The sequence below is a fragment of the Colletotrichum scovillei genome (assembly GCF_011075155.1).
Source record: "Colletotrichum scovillei strain TJNH1 chromosome Unknown Contig00009, whole genome shotgun sequence".
NCBI lineage: Eukaryota > Fungi > Ascomycota > Sordariomycetes > Glomerellales > Glomerellaceae > Colletotrichum > Colletotrichum scovillei.
The window spans coordinates 2,980,684-2,997,088 of NW_023336267.1; the positions used below are offsets into that span (position 1 = coordinate 2,980,684).

General features: G+C 54.1%; 3 protein-coding genes across 3 annotated transcripts; 1 reads left to right on the forward strand and 2 right to left on the reverse strand.

The window, feature by feature from the left end:
• Positions 1-1,614: 1,614 nt before the first annotated feature.
• On the forward strand, positions 1,615-3,077 carry HER10_EVM0012817 (uncharacterized protein). Its single transcript, XM_035482199.1, has 3 exons — positions 1,615-2,268; positions 2,336-2,573; positions 2,630-3,077. The coding sequence occupies exons 1-3, from the start codon at positions 1,915-1,917 to the stop codon at positions 3,028-3,030; spliced, it is 993 nt and encodes a 330-aa protein (XP_035330250.1). The 5' UTR covers positions 1,615-1,914; the 3' UTR covers positions 3,031-3,077.
• A 1,245-nt stretch (positions 3,078-4,322) lies between these two features.
• On the reverse strand, positions 4,323-5,729 carry HER10_EVM0006711 (uncharacterized protein). Its single transcript, XM_035476290.1, has 3 exons — positions 5,501-5,729; positions 5,106-5,190; positions 4,323-4,766 (listed from the first exon to the last, which is right to left on the reverse strand). Exons 1-3 carry the CDS (start codon positions 5,561-5,563, stop codon positions 4,717-4,719), a joined length of 198 nt encoding a protein of 65 aa, XP_035329515.1. The 5' UTR covers positions 5,564-5,729; the 3' UTR covers positions 4,323-4,716.
• A 509-nt stretch (positions 5,730-6,238) lies between these two features.
• Positions 6,239-13,224, reverse strand: HER10_EVM0003901 (uncharacterized protein). The gene is made up of 6 exons (XM_035473563.1): positions 11,975-13,224; positions 11,840-11,860; positions 11,281-11,717; positions 10,343-10,523; positions 8,876-9,656; positions 6,239-8,822 (listed from the first exon to the last, which is right to left on the reverse strand). The coding sequence occupies exons 1-6, from the start codon at positions 12,197-12,199 to the stop codon at positions 7,504-7,506; spliced, it is 2,964 nt and encodes a 987-aa protein (XP_035329147.1). The 5' UTR covers positions 12,200-13,224; the 3' UTR covers positions 6,239-7,503.
• Positions 13,225-16,405: the final 3,181 nt, after the last annotated feature.

Here is a 16,405-nt window from a genome sequence, read left to right on the forward strand (position 1 = left end):
TGCTGAGATCGGTTAATCTATCTCTCTACCTTATCTGGCTGACGTTTCTTGGAAGGCACGGAGGGTACCTTACCTAAGGTACGGAGTACATCTCGGACTTTGTTTGGTCAATTAGGTACTCCGTACATTCTTCTTGTTACGATTTCTTCCTTACAACATCAACCATTCGATATTCAATTGTCACGAATGCGCTGTTCCAGGACACTCTCACTCAGTTTGTCGAGAGGCCTCCCCTTTCCTAGGCCATGCCCAGCACAAACTGTGGCATCTGTACGGATACTCTCTGTATGCGAAAAAGAGACGTCCCATCGCCCAGGGTCCGAGCGAGTGCCGTGTTCGGAATATCGGCCGGGGGGGAGCCACTTAGCGAGATGCCAAAACACGACTCGAGACGATTCTGTCACAGCTCCCGCCTCCTCGACCGCACACTGCTCCTTCGCAGCGCTAGCGCAACTGCGTGCCGTCTCAACCAAGCTGGAGCTGTCATGGCATCCGACTTTTCCATCCATTCTCTCCCTTGAATCCTTTCCAAGTCACTCGCCATTGTTCCCGCGTACCACCACATTACAGGGCCTCATTCACTAATCACACTCATACCTCAGATCACTCGCTGCGGGATTTCTGGCTGGAGTCAAGGTTACTCGCACTCGCTCACTCACTCATTTCACCCGTTCTACCCAGTACCATCCTAGTCAAGTGACTTCACCATGCTCAACGACACCTACGAGACGAGACAAGACAGCCCACCTCCCTGTTGATGGCACACCAAGCTTCTCACCTGCACGACTGCGGCTCCGTTGGCAGCATCATCGTCGTCTCTACTATCCCTGCTTCTGTCTCCTCGTTCCCGTTCGTGCGCTGGGCACTTCTCTTTCTCTATCTTTACTGCGGTAGGCCGTCTATCGCCTCTCCGTCATCCATCCGTTCGCAACATCCACACCCCTGCTTCCTGTTCCTGTTCCTGTTCTTCCCAACCCTGAACCTTACTACCCCTACTACGACACTTCGTACAACCACTCACTCTCCACCTTTCTCGTCTTGGCTTTTTGTTCTTAATTTGCTCCAAGCTTGGGATGGCAATGCCGCCGTGGGCCTGTGCTTCATGTGCTTGATCGGACGCTGCATCCCCGAGCAACGAACCGCCCAAAGGCACCTCGTCTTACACACACCAGACCCCTGCTCCATCTCCATCCTCGTTGACTCTCGCCCTCTCCCCTCTCCCACCCCCCTTCTGCACACGAAGGACCCCCGGAGGCGTTGCTTGGCTGCACTTGGCTTGCATGACCGGGGTCCAAAGTGCTTGGTGCCTTTCCAACAAGTCCCAAGGACGGGCTGGCGGAAGATTTTCTCGTCCTGTTTCGTCGAGGTCGATGTTGCGGCCGGGAAGGGGCTGTCCCATGCCATGCCCTGCCATGACCATACTCCATACCACACGCAGTAGAGTATTTTCCTGGTATCCTACGCAAAGTACCTTGGCCCATGGCATGGGATAACGAACCGATAATGCGACGTGGCTCGCGCTCCTCATGCCAGCCGAGTCTCGCTCGATTTAAGCTCTCCTCCTCCCCCCTCATCCTCGCCATCAGAGAGGTTTCTGTTTCTTCTCCCCCATCTCTTCTTCATCCGCCTGTCTTCACTCATTCTCTGTGTGACTTTCGTTCTCTTTTCGGTTCCGTGTTCACTCTTCTTCGTCACGAGCAGGCCCTCGCCATTAAAGCCATCCAGCTATAACTAAACCCTTTTATTCCCTTTCGACTTTCTAGCCAGGCTCTAGCAGTCTCGCCAATTACCAAATCTTCAGAGAAGAGAATTAAAGAGAAAAGAGGAGGCAACTACAGGTCGCGTCATCCTCGACAAACGAAAAGAAAAGGTCACCCTAATCGACACCGACGACACAACATCCAAACAGTCAATATGAAGTTCTCCGCAGTGTTAGCTCTCTCCGCCGCCGTCATGGCCTCCGCCAAGTCGGTCCGCAACCACTACCCCGTCCGCAGAGATGGTCACAAGAAGGGCGAAAAGGGACAGGCTCAAGCTGGACAGATCGCTGGCCTCCCCGCAGGCATGACTGGGTTTGGAGTCTCCAACAGCCAGGTCACCGAGGTTATCATCATTTGGGCAAACCCGGGTGCCGGAGCCCCTACGATCAACATCAACCCCCCCGCCGGTGGTGCTGCCGCCCCTCCCGCTGCCGCCCCTCCTGCCGCCCCTGCTGCTCCTCCCGCCGCTCCCCCGGCCGCGCCCCCGGCTGCTCAGCAGACTCACCAGGTCAGTACCTACCACAAGTCGGAGCATGGCTCTGTAAGCGAAATCGTCACCACTAACACCCTCGCAGGTCATGGTTGGCGGTGCCGCTGGTCTCGTCTTCGTTCCCGATCAGATCAAGGCCAATGTCGGCGACATGGTTGTCTTCACGTTCATGAGCCAGAACCACACTGCTACCCAGTCCGCCTTCGCGACGCCCTGCGATCCCTTGGCTGGTGGCATGAACTCTGGCTTCATGGCCAACCCCAACAACTCCGTCAGCCCCCCTCCCCAGGTTGCCATGCAAGTCATGGTCTCTGAGCCTTTGTGTAAGTCCTCCTGCTCCTGTGTGTAACCTCTCACTCTTACTAACACGCGCTTTCAGGGTTCTACTGCGCTCAGGCCAACCACTGCGGAAAGGGCATGACCTTCTCCATCAACCCTACCGCCGCCAAGACTCAGGCCATGTTCCAGTCGATGGCCATTGCCCAGAAGGGCAAGGGTGCCGGCGGTGCCATCACCGGAGGCACTCCCCCCGCTGCTGCTCCTGAGGCCCCCGCCGCCTCTGCTCCCGCCGCCGCTCCCCCTGCCGCCAACCCCGCTGCTCCTGCCGCCCCTGCTGCCGGTGGCGAGATCCAGCAGGGCACTGGACAGATCAACGGCGCCGGTGCTTGCGTGTGCTCCGTTACCTGCTCTTCGGGATCTTTCCCCGCAGTCGGAGCACAAGGCGTCGGCTCTTTCGGCGGCATGGCAGGATCTCTCCCCATGGCTATGATGGAGGCATAAAGAGGATACTACGGTTCCAATCACTTTTATGGTGAACGTAATCCGCCTTCCTTAGTAATCCATTTTTATTTACGCCTCTGGGAAAAGAGAACCTGTTTTTTTGCCCACTCCGCTGGGAACGATACCACATATCCGGAGTTGTTGTCACGATACACACCTTTAGGGGAACCCGTCATATCACGACCTTTTTCTCTTTTTTTCTTTTTTTTTTCATCATGTAGATTTCTCTTTGGTGGTTGTGGAGACATAAAAAGAGCGGGTAGAAGGTACTCTTTTTCCACGTGTTCCGGCTTGGGTTGAGCCCGCTCCCCTTGTGTAGGGAAGGAAAAGAGGTGATGGGGGTGATGAAGGTTTTAGGGGATAATTACAGATGTATGACTGGTTCGTATTTCCTGGATGGAAAAACACCATTTGTTTGTTCGCAACCGCTTAATAAGGAATCAAATAAATGGATGATGAATGATCACAGCTTCAATGTTCTCCGTCAATGTTTTTTTGCGTAATGCCTAAAGTTGGACTATTTGAGACTACTACTATTGGCTACTCAGAGGAATCATTGAGACTCGGGGTGAGAGGGAAGGGGGAGAGCCAACGCCTAAGAAAGTGCCTGGCACCTTACAAGATAGGCTCGGGGGGATTTCTGATCCGGCTCGTGACTCGTGAGGTCAACCCGGTTTGATCGACCGTCAGTGTGCCGGATAAGCGCCGATAGAAAAGCAGAGAGAGACCTGAGAGGAAAGGCCGAAAGGGTGCGTTGAAGTCGATCATGTAGCCGTGTCTGCCGTGTGTCTATTCCCGTTATCCCGGGAATTGATGTACCTTACTATGCCATTCATGATTCCCGCACCACGTCACTGTCAACTCGAGTCGAGGTCTGGGATGTTGGATCGATCCACGGGAAGTTTTTGCCGGGGGGGTAGGCCCGTGTTTGTGCATCTGTCATTTGTATGCTTGCTTGTCAGGCAGGATCTTTGACGGCGGAGAGAGAGGGAGATGTCGAGAATTGATGAGATGAATGTGTGATGAACGGACGGCGGCGTTTGGCCTTGGATTCGTTTGAAGTGGTTTGGATGCGAGTTCATTACCCGAGAGCCTGGTTGCTCTTGAGAGAAACCAGTCTGCAAGTACTACCAAGACTTGCCGAAGATGTCTCTTAGTCTCTCTCTGCAGAGCAGGTTTTGTATCGTTCGAGTAGTTGACGAAACTGCGACCCTCTCGTACTTCGTCACACCTCGTTTTCTGCAATTGACCGAGTACTTCTTTGGTTGCAAGTCATTTGGGATTTCCAATTGTTCTGATATTTCACGCCTGTCTCTCCATGCTTAACGAATGCAACCTCCATCGCTTTAACTAAAGTGTAAGGGAAAAAAAACAACACCCCTGTTTATGAATTTCCGTTTCGCCGTTCATTGATAAGTTTCTTCTCCCTTTCTGCGCTTTGGGAAAAGGGGCCGACGTGGAGAGATTCCATACTCCTATGCTCCTTCTCCTGTCTTCCTCTACATCTGCTGACTCATCTCACAAGTCGGTCTACCTTCATGTGACTTCATGTGAGGGGACTCATGAGAATGCTTGAGAACCCGAGCGTAACACACAGACCAGAGGTGAGACAGATGGGGGAGAAAGAGGTATTTCATTCCAATATGGCCTCTCGCCGCCGAAGACCCCTATTCTCTCGCGCTGCTTTTATTTCTTTTTCGACCCTCCTGCTGCTTCCGCTGCCTTCTTGGCCTCAGCTATCAATTACATCGTCAGCATACTATACTCCATAAAAGTGATTCGTTTTCAGTCTTGGTCACTCTTGTCTTTCCCACGACCACTTTCTCCCGATCGCCGTTACCCAAACAGCCCTCACCACCGATGGTGACTGCCTAAGACTATGGTTTCCCACCAACCCCGGCAGGGCATCATCGAGACAACATCGAAAAGGGGAGGAAGAAGTGAAAGTGACTCAGCCTTCCAAAACTGACACTGAGCTCCTTATCCCCCTCTTCTCCAGCGCTTACGCCACCTCGAAATCGAGAGACGGTCATGGTAATAGCGACTCAAACAGCAAAACAAAAAAAGTGACTCACCGTTGGCCTGCTTCTGCCGCATAATCTCAGCAGCAGACTCCTTTGCGCGCTGCATCTCCGTGCCGCTCATGGTGTTTCCCTTCTTCTGTAGAAATCACATCTGTCAGCCATCTTTGCTCGTCCATATCCTCAATGATGTTTGCTCGAATGATCTGCGCGATGAGTTCCCTTTCTCGCACATGCTGACACCGACTGCCCCGCCCCCACCACAATGAGTCCTTACGCCTGCCTCATGGGCACGCGGCCCCTTTTTTCGGGGTGCCAGTACACTCAGAATCCCTCGTGTCTAGCATATCCAAATGAGGAGCTAACAGTTTTTCCTGCCCATAGGCTGCCAAGGCCGCCGGGGGTGGGTGAATCGAACGTGGAAAAAAACAAAGACAAGGAAATCTCACCTGAGAAGCAGCCTTCTTCTGAGCAGCCTCACGGGCCTTGTCGCGCTGGTTGCCACGGGTCATTTTCGGTGTACGTACGGTAGGCGCTGAAACTTGTAGTATTTCGAGGTGCGAGCTCGGGAGACGGTTGCGATAAAGTCGCAGACGTGGGTAGTTTCCGCAGTTGAACGTGAAGTGGAGGGAGTTACGATGGTTGTCAGACGAAAGGAAAAAGAGAGGCTGAATGACGGAAGGTTTAAAGGGAAAAATTGCGGTCAGAGGTTCGGCCGTCGAACTCTTTTTTTTTAATGGTTGCCAGCCCGGGCGACCGCGAGGTTTGCCGCAACGCCGCACCCAGCACAGCCCCGCCGTCAGCGCTCTGCGACCCCTCCATTCACTTACTTCCCACTCCCACCTGGACTCTCTCTCAGTGAATGGGAACTGGTGTGGGACCACCTCGACCCGGACCAAACGTTCTGGAACTTGCGCTCTTGGGGGAAACGGTCCGACTTTAACCAATCAGAAGCGGCTGTTTCGACTCTCGGTCACTTCACATGCTCCATCCGATCGCAGGCCTCCCTCTTCGATTGTGTCGCACACCGCGCTTCTGGGCATCAGCCTACCATTCAGGAGGGCATTCACTCCAAGGTACGAGCCAAAATTAGTAACACCAGCAACTCCTTTTAAGTGGTCAGCATGGTAACACACATCACGAAGAGGTCAAGAAACACCGCAAAACTTAAAAGTCAAGATCTTTGTCTCGAATTATCTGCCTAGTTACATGCGCGCGGTCGGAGGGTGTGTCGTGGGCATTTGCTGAGAAGCATAAGAGCAAGTCGAGCCAAGAGCCTCACCAAACACGTCTTGTTCTCCGCCGGCCAGAAAAAGCAAAAAGTAACGCCCAATTTTCATCCCTAGAGTTCTCTTACACACACAGGAAACCTTCTCCAATCTCCAGAAGGCCAAATCGAATCTCTCCAGAAACCCCCCAAACATACGAGAGCCCATGAGCTCTTGATGGATATCCCCGTCTTGTTGATGTTGTATTCTCCCAATTCAGATAAGCCATGAGAGGTCTGGGTGTCATACTGAGCGATCCATGTTGAAAGTGTGAAACGACGTGCCAACTGCATGCGAGAAGAAGAAAAAGAAAAATGAAGAAGAAAAAAAACTGTCTCCGATGCTGTCATGTCCCAGTGTTGGCCCCTATGCAATGCGTGCGCAGTCAGGTATCTCCTGTATAATCTTGTCGGACCGTTCCGTGGGTCGTAGAAACGTTCGAGTGGAGGTACGCAAGGCTAAGGTGGCCCGTAGTACACCGAGATGCCATCGTTCGTAAGGGAAGAAACTCAAGTCTTCCCGAAATCGTTGCGCGTCTCATGATCAGCTTCGTGACTGGCGTATCGTCAAAGGAATTATGCCAATGTTGTTGTCGTGAGTCCGATCCAATCATGATGCCAAGGGTCACTAGTTGACCCTGGCGAACGAGCGTCGAGAATGAAGAAAAAAGTGACGGAAGTAAGAAATCGCGGCGAAAAAACAAAAGAAACTGAAAGCAAGGAAAGCGTTCGTCTATGTCGATGTTGGCATCGAATCAAGTACAAGCCCTATTGAAGGCTCCGCCCGATCTGGTGACGGCTGCCGAGAAGCAGAATGCGATTCTTATGTCTGCGCTGCAAATGCCGAAGGGTGGGCACTGATGCGCTGCCCGAATCCATAGTGTACACACAAAGCAGGCCTTGCAACCGGATGCAAGGACCGCCGTGCTCGACGGATGAAGAGGTTGGGTGGATTGCGGTGTTGTATGTTGGTTGGAGGATGATTTGTGGTGTTTGCACAGACAGGGAAAAGGAAAAAGATCGTCAAGTCGTTGCTGCGTAGCCGCCGTGCTGTGTCGAAAGAAAACCGTTACGCGGAAAGCATCATGCCACCATTATGTTCGTTGTCGAATGCCCGGGCAACATTTCGCACCATTGGAACCGAATCTCAACGGGCTGAAATGGTCGACAACGCGTCGAATACAATTACAGCCACTGAGACTCGCCCGCAGCGGCGTCAGCGGGGGCGCCACCGTTGGTGCGCCGCTGGCCATTGAAGCCAAACTGCTGGACGCGCTGGTTCTGGGGAGCGGGGGGCGGAACAGTGACGTTGTTGGTCGTGGGGTAGTTGGCCTGGTTGCCACGAGGAGCCATGCCACCGCCGTTGAGACCACCATTCAGACCATTGCCAAAGGCACCGCCAGGGGCGATGATGGAGGTATTGTTAGACATGGCGCGGTTGTGGCCGGGACGCAGGGGAATCTGGCCTTGAGTGGGATCCGCGGGAGTAACCTGACCGCTCGAGGTAGCACTGCCACGTCCCTCAAAGGCCTGGATCTTGGCCTGAATGCGACGGCCATAGGGAGTGGACCGAATGGAAGGCAAGATGGGGCGGATGGCGTCCACCAAGCGGTACTTGCTGGCAGGAGGAGCGTACTCGAGGGCGGTCTGGATGACGTAGTTGGCATACGAGTCACGGAGCAGTCTCTCGATCTCGCCGGGGTTCAGGAGTTCGTCGACAATCATCTCGCGGGAAGGCTCCTGGGAGCAACGAAGGCACTTCTCGATGACGTTGGAGCTGAACTTGTGGCGGGAGAGCTGGCCGATGCGGTTCTGGAACATACGCACAATCGGCTCAGTGAAGGAGGGCTCGTTCAGGTCGATGATGTACTGGACAACATAGTTGCCAAAGGGATCCTGAACAAGGATCGGAGCGTGCTCGGTGATCTTGGCAATCAGCCAGACCTTCTGCTCTCCAGACGCATGATCAATGCAGCGCTGGAGAACGCAGCAACCGTGACGGTGAGTGCCAACATCAACGCAGTTGGTGCCGACAGCGTCGAAGATGAACTGAGCATCCTGAGCGCTGAGCTTGTTGAGACACTTCTGGATGACATGGTTGCCGTTGAGGTCCTGGATAAGCTCAACGACCTGGAAGCGAAGAGCGTTGATGATCATCTCAATTTGGGTCGGAGTAGTAACAAACTCAATCATCTTCTGAAGAGCACGGGTGCCGTGCTGGTTGAGGGCGATGCGAACCATGTCGACGGCGGCATTCTGAATGAGCACAGTGCGCTCATCGTCGTTGCAGTACTCCAGCAGCTTCTGGCAAAGATAATTGCCAAAAGGATCAGTCATGAGCTCAATGACGTGCTGGTTGGTCTCAAGCCAGATCATGTGGACCTGCTCCGGGTTGCGCTCCTCGAGCTTCTTTTGCAGATAGCGGCAGCCGTGCTGGTCCTTGCAAAGGTCATAGATCTGGCCACCAACGTTCTCAAGAGCGAGGCCGTTGTAGCGCGACATGGCTAGGCAGATGTCAGTAATGTGTACATATTATGAGACTGGTCATGTAGCTTACCTTCATTGTCCATCTGGCGGCGATGTTGAATGACACGAGCCTGGCTATCACGGGGCTGAGGCTGAGGGTTGTACAGAGCGCCATAGCCAGCGTAGTTCTGAGCAGGGTACATGTTGTTGTTGCCATTGAGGTTCATGTTCTGCATGCTCATGGCCAAGAGAGGGACGCCGTAGGGGCCAGGGCCAGAGGCGGGGGGAGGGCCGCCGTTGTTGTTGGGCGAGACGTAGCCGCTCGGGTAGAATCCACCGTAGCCGTTGTTCGGACCAGCAGTGGCAGTACCGTTGGGAGTCTGGTTGCCCTGAGAGGTGTGAGGGAAGCCTTGACCTGGAGCACCAGGACCGAAAGGAGCGGCATTGGCCTGAAGAGCCGACTGGATGGAAGGGTAAGAACCAGCCTGCTCGCGAGGGCCGCCCATGGTGTTGTCGTTGGACAGCTCACGGCTATGGCGGCCGGGGACAGCGCCAGCGGGAATGCGACCGATGCTGGCATTATGGTTGTGGAAATGCTGCTGGGCGTGGTTGTTGGTGACAGGGCCGCCGTTGGCAGTGCTCTTGACGGTAGGCACATCGTTTGCAGAGAAGGAGCTCTGCAACTTGGGAGGAGTAGCCATGATGTGGTTACCGGGGTGGTTGCCGGGAGGAGAGACGATGGAAGCCTGGTTGTCGGAGGGAGCGTCCGGGAAGAACTTCAAGTCGAGCGAGTGGCGGACTGAGGAACGCTTGCCGATTTCTCCAGAAGATGAAGCTCCGTTGAGCGAAGACGTGTTGATAGCAGACAAGCTCTGTTGGGTTCGGTGACGGTTAATATTGCCCCAACCATGGGAGGACGGCGCGTCAGGAGCGGGCGAGGGAGACAGGGCAAGGTCAAGGGCAGCGGATGATGCAGAGAGCTATACGACGCAAACAATTGTCAACAGTTGATCGGAGGCTGACAAGTTCGAAGGTTTGTGTCGACAGTATTTTCCCTGCAAAACTCTGACCTTGGCAGGAGGAAGGAGCAAGCGGTAAACGGACAGAAAAGGAAGGGGGACGGAGATATGGGGGTATTCTGCTCCTTCTCTTTTTTCCACTCACATCCACAGGTGGAATCAGGAAAGAAAAAAAAAGAAGAAGAGGCCGCAAAAAAAAAAAAAAAAAAGGGCGGAGTGGAAATTGTGACCAAGGTGTGCGGGGTGAATCTGACGGACAGGAGGTGAAGTTGAAGCAAGCTGCAGCTGCAGTAGGTGCGGTTGCTTGCGGCTCGCACCTTCCCGCCCGTGAGGTTCGGGACGTGGCACTTCACCACTCATGGGCAAAATAAACATATGGGCCTTTTTTTCTCTTGCTGAGCAGGCAGAAGAACCATAGGCACCAGCTTGCTCATGCATTGGATAAGGTAATGGGGTAAAATAGGTCATGAGGAAGTGAACAGAGAGAGATAGAGGGAGGTGGTGGTGTGAATGTGAAGAAACAAAATGCGCAGACATACCATTTGATCGTTCTGGCGAACCAGAGTAGGGAAGTTGTCGTCGCCGTTGGCCTGGCCATACTTGTTCTCGCCAGAAGCGTCCTCCTCGCCAAAGAGGAAGCGAGCAGTGCCAGTCTGGTCGAGGTCGGCGCCGTAGAGACCAGTGCGAGAGCGCGTGACTGGCATCGAGTAGCGGTTGTAGCTATCGTTGGGAATTCCAGTGTCAGCCATTGCTCAAATTGGTAGAGGTTTGCTTGCTGTGCGGTAAGTATGTTCCTCTTCTTGGGCAAGTCTTGGGCTGTCGGCTGGTTTGCTTCGAGAAGAAACGAAACGAAGGAAAATGGAAGAAAACAGAAAGGCCTTCCAAGAATCCTCGGCGGTCGGTTTGAACGGAGCTTTCGAAAACCAGCACGAGCGTTCTTTTGTCAGAAGCGTTCGATAGGCAGGTGCGATTTGTGAGATTGGAACAAAGGATTTGAACGTCGTTAAACCTTGGTGTGAAGACGCGAGACCAGGTGCGTGATGTTTTATGGTGTAACTTAAAAGGATAAGTCACTGTTGTTTGGTCGATAGATGTGTGAGACTGTGAGGGTGTGGTGCGTAAGGTATGTGGTGGTGTGGGTGTGGAACGGTCGAAGTTGAGGCCGCTGGCTGCTCGAGATCGCTGTTTTATCGACGAGTGGGGTGTGAGGATTCAGAAAAGCCAGAGGGATGGAATCGAGGGAAGGAGCTCTCGCCCATCTCAAGGAAAGAACTCATTCCATCCAAGGCAAGAGCGCACCTTGAAAACCAACTTGCGGGGCCCCACCGCCGTACGTTTCTTTCGAACAATACCAGGACTTACCAAACGTCGACAAAAACAACTTTACTGGCCTTCGCTATGCCGTGATACTCACCTTACCCAAGACTTGTCCAGGAAGCAAACATACTGGTCACACTGCACGGATTACGGTACTTACGCGTTGGAAGATCGATGACTAGTCGGATCTTGGCGAACTGCCTCCTCCTTCTCGTCCTCATCGCTGTTTCTGCGAGATCCCGGCACGGATCGGGAAGGCAAATGGTCGTCAAAGGTGAAGCGGGACTGCATCACCGTGGAGTGCGGCGAAGTGAGCTGCGAGCCCGAGCGCCCGGGGCGGTTGAAGAGACCGGGAGGCGAGGTCAAGCTCGAAGTCGAGTAGCGGTTGGGACGCGAGAACATCGTGGGGAAGCCGGACGATTCGTGGTATTCGGGGGGCGTCGTAGGCTCCGACTGGTGGCCCTGGCGGAGGTCGTCTTGCATCTTCGCAAGCTCCATCTCTTCGCGACGCTGGGCCTGCTCCAGCTTCTGCATCTCCATCTCGAAGCGACGTCTCTGCTCGCGCAGTCTCTCATATTCGATCTTTTTCTTCTCGATCTAGACCACACAGTTAATAGCCTTTCTTCTTTGCTGTGTATTGCAACTCTGCAGCGTCTGCTTGGTGGTGATAGTCCTGTCGCTAACGAGATTCTACAGCGGGATGGCGGAAGCCCACATACCAATTGAACTTTGTGGAAAGTCTGGACAAAGACAATGTCAGTCGCATTCTTACGGAGTGTAGCGCGCGATGGCGAATGAAGATATGCGCGTAGAACGCAATGGGATAGCATTCCACTCGTGGATAAGAAACGTACGTTGTTATAATCAGGGCCAGCAAGGTCAGGGCCGCGCTGACCGGTGATTGAAGACAATGTTGGTACACGCCCCGAATCCGTGGTGAAGCGGCGAGGCAGGGCACCTCGCCCATCGTGGGCCTGAACAGGCTGCGGGAGGCGGCCGTTCCGCGGAGGTGAGACAAGTGTGTTCATCGTGGACTCGTTACGGGGCGACTGTTGAGATCGGAAGCGCAGCTCGTCCATGGTTCGGCTTATTCCAACAATTCGTACACGGCGCAAAGAGGCCTAGTGGCTGCGGTTTCTATATACTGCTGGCATCAAGCAGGGCCGACGGTCAGCGACATGAACATGTAGAGGGTTTTGTTGCGGCGAAAAAGGCAGCGGCGGCAGCATCAAAGAATGTGGTAGATCAGGTTGCGTGTGACGCCCATGGCGGCAAGAAACAACAGAACAGAGCGAGAGTTTCGTGATTCTGGAAACAAGGGAAATTGGAGGCGGGGTGCGGAACTGGCGAAGTTTGGTGGTGCTGGTCCGGGGGTTCCCTCTTGGTCCTGGTCTTGGTCCTGGCCTTCTCCAAATGCGGGCGGCAGTCGGTGAAGCGCTGAAGAGACAAGGAGAATGATGGCAGTGGACGCATGGCAACAGCTGAAGCTGAGCAGCCCGAGTGAGACTCGAATGTCTCGCCTTGCAACTCCTGTCTCTTCTTGGGCCTCTAGATCGCGGTCCGAAACCGTCACTGCCGTTGTCGTTGCCTCTCCAGCTTCTGCCGAGCATCCCTACCTCTTCTTCCCCTTTCCGTTCGGGCCTGGCATCCAGCTCTGGGATGTTGTGCTTTGGGATGTCGAGAAGCCTCTGGGAGCGCATTACCATGTCCGACTGAGTTGACTCGCTGGTTTGGTGGCATAACGGCACAAAGGGCAGCCGCAAGTGTTGTTTCCTCTCTGGTTCTCTCTCTCTCTCCTCGTGTTTGCGTTGTGTGTAATGTGTTTCTTGCCGCCACGGCGCAGTTGCTCCCACAATCGCAGAGCTCTACCACACATAGATGCGGGTGTGATACGGCGACCGGCCAAGCACAAAGAGAACAAAAGAACTGGAACGTACCTGGGTTTTTTTCTCCCGTGGTATTCTTCCCCGGTGCAGTACAGAGTATACACTCAGATAAAATTCACACGCCGCGCCCTGGAGAGCCAGGAGCGACAAGTTGAAGAGGGTTTTGGAATACACGGACACACGAGATGGTGTACAGAAAGAGAACTGGGTAGGAAACCGACGACCAACGTGGGGAGAAACGAAAAGAGCAGGCTCGGAGCATAAGAAGGTAATGTAGCGATTTTCAGGTGTGGGAGACAAGCACGGTTGAGAGGGCGTGGCAGGCCAGCCGGCGGCCCAAGATACCCCTGCGCCAACGACGGGGGGGCCCAGTTTGACGGGGGCCACATCGAGAGAGGAACCACAGACAGGAACCACCGCATCTCACTCGCTAACCAGGTGAGGGCGGCTTTGCAAGTCGGAGGGGGTGGTTTGCTTTGGTACCCAAAGAACCCTGCTCAGTCCGCGAAGGATATCCGTAGGGACTGAGATGCGAAGGACTTCCTCCGTACCGCAGGTAATTACTGACTATCTGTGACTACCTACCATACGGACACCTCTCAAGTGACGAGAAAGCCCCTTGTTACGCTCTCTCCCGCACAGAGACTGGCTGGAAGCCCAAGGGCAGACAAAGTACCCTGCGCCGTATTGCGTTACCACACCTTGCCCTGTCCTTGTCAAGGTAGCGTCCAGTCCTTCGCGCGCCGTACCTGGCCAGGTCGGGAGGAGAGTTGCGGGTACTCAGAGCAGGTACAAAGTCTGGACAGCGTCAAGCTTGCACTGTACATAGAGTAGGTAGGCAGCTAGGGTAGCCGCGGTGCGTGTGCATGTGGTTGATGCTCGACGGGTGTGCTGGCGTATGTGCGGGTGTGGGTGGTGGTGGATGGTGGTGGTGGCTCTTGAGTCTGACGCAGCGCAGCTTGGGCTTTCGCAATTCCTCTTCCCATGAAGTTCCCGAAAGGGCAAAACAGCCAGTGGGAGGTGAGGGGTGGTCTTGCGAACCCTGTTCGAAACCCTCCCGCGCCCAGGAGCAGCGGCAAGACTGGATGGAGGGCGAGCCCGCAGATGTGGTTGCACTTTATATTCGCGGGATACCTCTTAGGTACTAAAACAACTCGAGTCTGGCCATGTCAGCCATTGGCGTTCTGTGACTCTCAAGAGGTTGCCATCAAGTCAGTGCTGGCAGCAGTGGTACCACGATAGAACGGTGAACATTGTCGTTGAATCGGTAGTGGTCGATTACTGCAATATACCGACTCGTCTGTCGATATCTCATGACTTGTTCGTCCGTGTCTGGCTTCATTCTCTCTCCTCCTGTCCTTTCCTCTCGTGACATGCACGGAGCGAGAGTTCCAGGCCCATTGCCCAATTACACACCCCTCCGCTCCCCTCACTGTGTGTCTTTCTGTCTCTTTACCCCCTCGTCTTTTCCCCTCCTCTCCTGTTGAGGGGCTGGTGCACTAACAGCCATAGAAACCGCCGAGTCTAGCAGGTCGGAGGTCGTCCGTACTAGTCCCAGTTGACCATCTTGTTCCGCTTTCCTGTCAGGGGCTGTCTCTTGCGAGTGTAGCACGGTGCGGATGGCCCACCACCCAGGCTTGTCAAGGTTGTGCGAGCGTTGACGACAGAAATGGCTGTTGCCAGTGCATCGGAAACTCTATCTCGGTCTGACAGGAGGCCCGAGATCCCCTATTACCCAGTTTGCAGAGTCTGCCAGGCCTGTGGCGGCAATTTCTCACGCTGGGTTGATGCCCCGTCTTGGGTTTGACGGTCACCGCCTTGTATCGTTTCCGTGCTTGACTTTTGTCGAATTGCCAATCTGCCAAGTAGGGCTTGGGGCTTTGGGAATCACCTTGTACATGATTTGCTCTCGCGCTGGCTGCGAAGCAAGCTCCGAACCAAGGACCTGCATGCTTCGTTGAGCGGTGAAGCGGCAGCCTGTGCTGTGGGCTGTCAAATATGTAGCTTTGTTTCTGTCTGCCAGCCTAGCATACCGTCTGTGCCGCACACTGCCTGCGTTGCATCGCTCTTCGGGACTTGGATAGCCCTGTGCGACACCAACGTGCTTTCCCCGGATCGAACGAGTGCGGCCAAAAGATCTAGATATTCATGCCAGCTGTCACAGCGTTGCGCTGTCCGCGAGCTTCATTGACAGTACACGTTGCTGCTCGCAACAGATTCTGTGAATGAGGAGTTGCGTCAAGGTAGACAAGGACTGATCGCATGTCTGTGCCATGGCCGTCGAAGATCGGCTGAACCGAGTGGACAGACAAGGGCTGTTCGCCAACGAACAAGATAGGATGTGCACATGGGGTACGTAGAGCATCGGCTCTTATTTAGCCATCCAAGGTATTCGAGGCCTGCCGTTTTGTGCCTGGTCCAAACGTCAAATCGCTCGTCAATGGGAGGCTCCGTTGGCCGTTGACACCCAAGAGTCTACATACGTCGTCAGAAGTGCAGAGGCTTATTCTGGTCAGTATCAGAAGCCCTCTCTCTACGTTCCGAAGGATCGAATGACCCGGCTCCAGTGTAATGTTCCTGTCCGAACTCATGAGTTTGTTGCGGTGAGATCTATCTTGAGACAAATGATGGTCTTTGCCCTTATTGGTCCATCCTGCGGCGTTGGTTTTTCTTGTAAATTGATGATATCCGTAGCGATTTTCGACGTGTGAATGCAAATATAGAGCACCAGTTGACGAATGGACTGCAACCCTACGTCGGTGAACCGCTGAACGGAGCTCCCGAAGATTGCTCGATTCTGAGTATCAGGTCCATCCTTACCCTTCTTTTCTGCCGCTCCGAAGAGCTCCACAACATTTTTCTTCTTTTTTTTTCTTCGCAAGCCGCTGGCGGGGAGACAGGGTCTTCCCGAACTGAGGGTCTCTTGCTAAAACTGGCCTGGCTAGGCGGCGCGCGAAACCGTGGCTTGTCAGTCTGTATTTACACAGCAAGACTAAGAAAACCTCCATGTGGGGAGAAGACTATGCATTCTCAACGCTCGAGATTCCGAACACACAAGGGAGTGAATGCTTTGCAGCTTCATACAGGATGCATGTCGATTCGCCTAAAAAGAGCCAACATGTGCGTGCCTTTTAGGGCTGCGGCTTGGGTATGGTTATCGAGGCCCTCTGTCCCTGCAGGCGAGGTGAGGAGACGAACGAGGAGAAGGGTTAGGTGTACTACGTACGGAGTACGGAAGACTTGGAGCTTCCAGCCTCATTCTCAGCACGCTTAGACGAGAACACACAATTCAGAAACATGCGTGATGTGTCCCCCGCGATTCGGGCACGGCGACGCAGCACCTAAGTGGCAGGCCTTGTCCTATTGGCGCCGCATCTTGGACCGTTGCTGGTGCCAGGT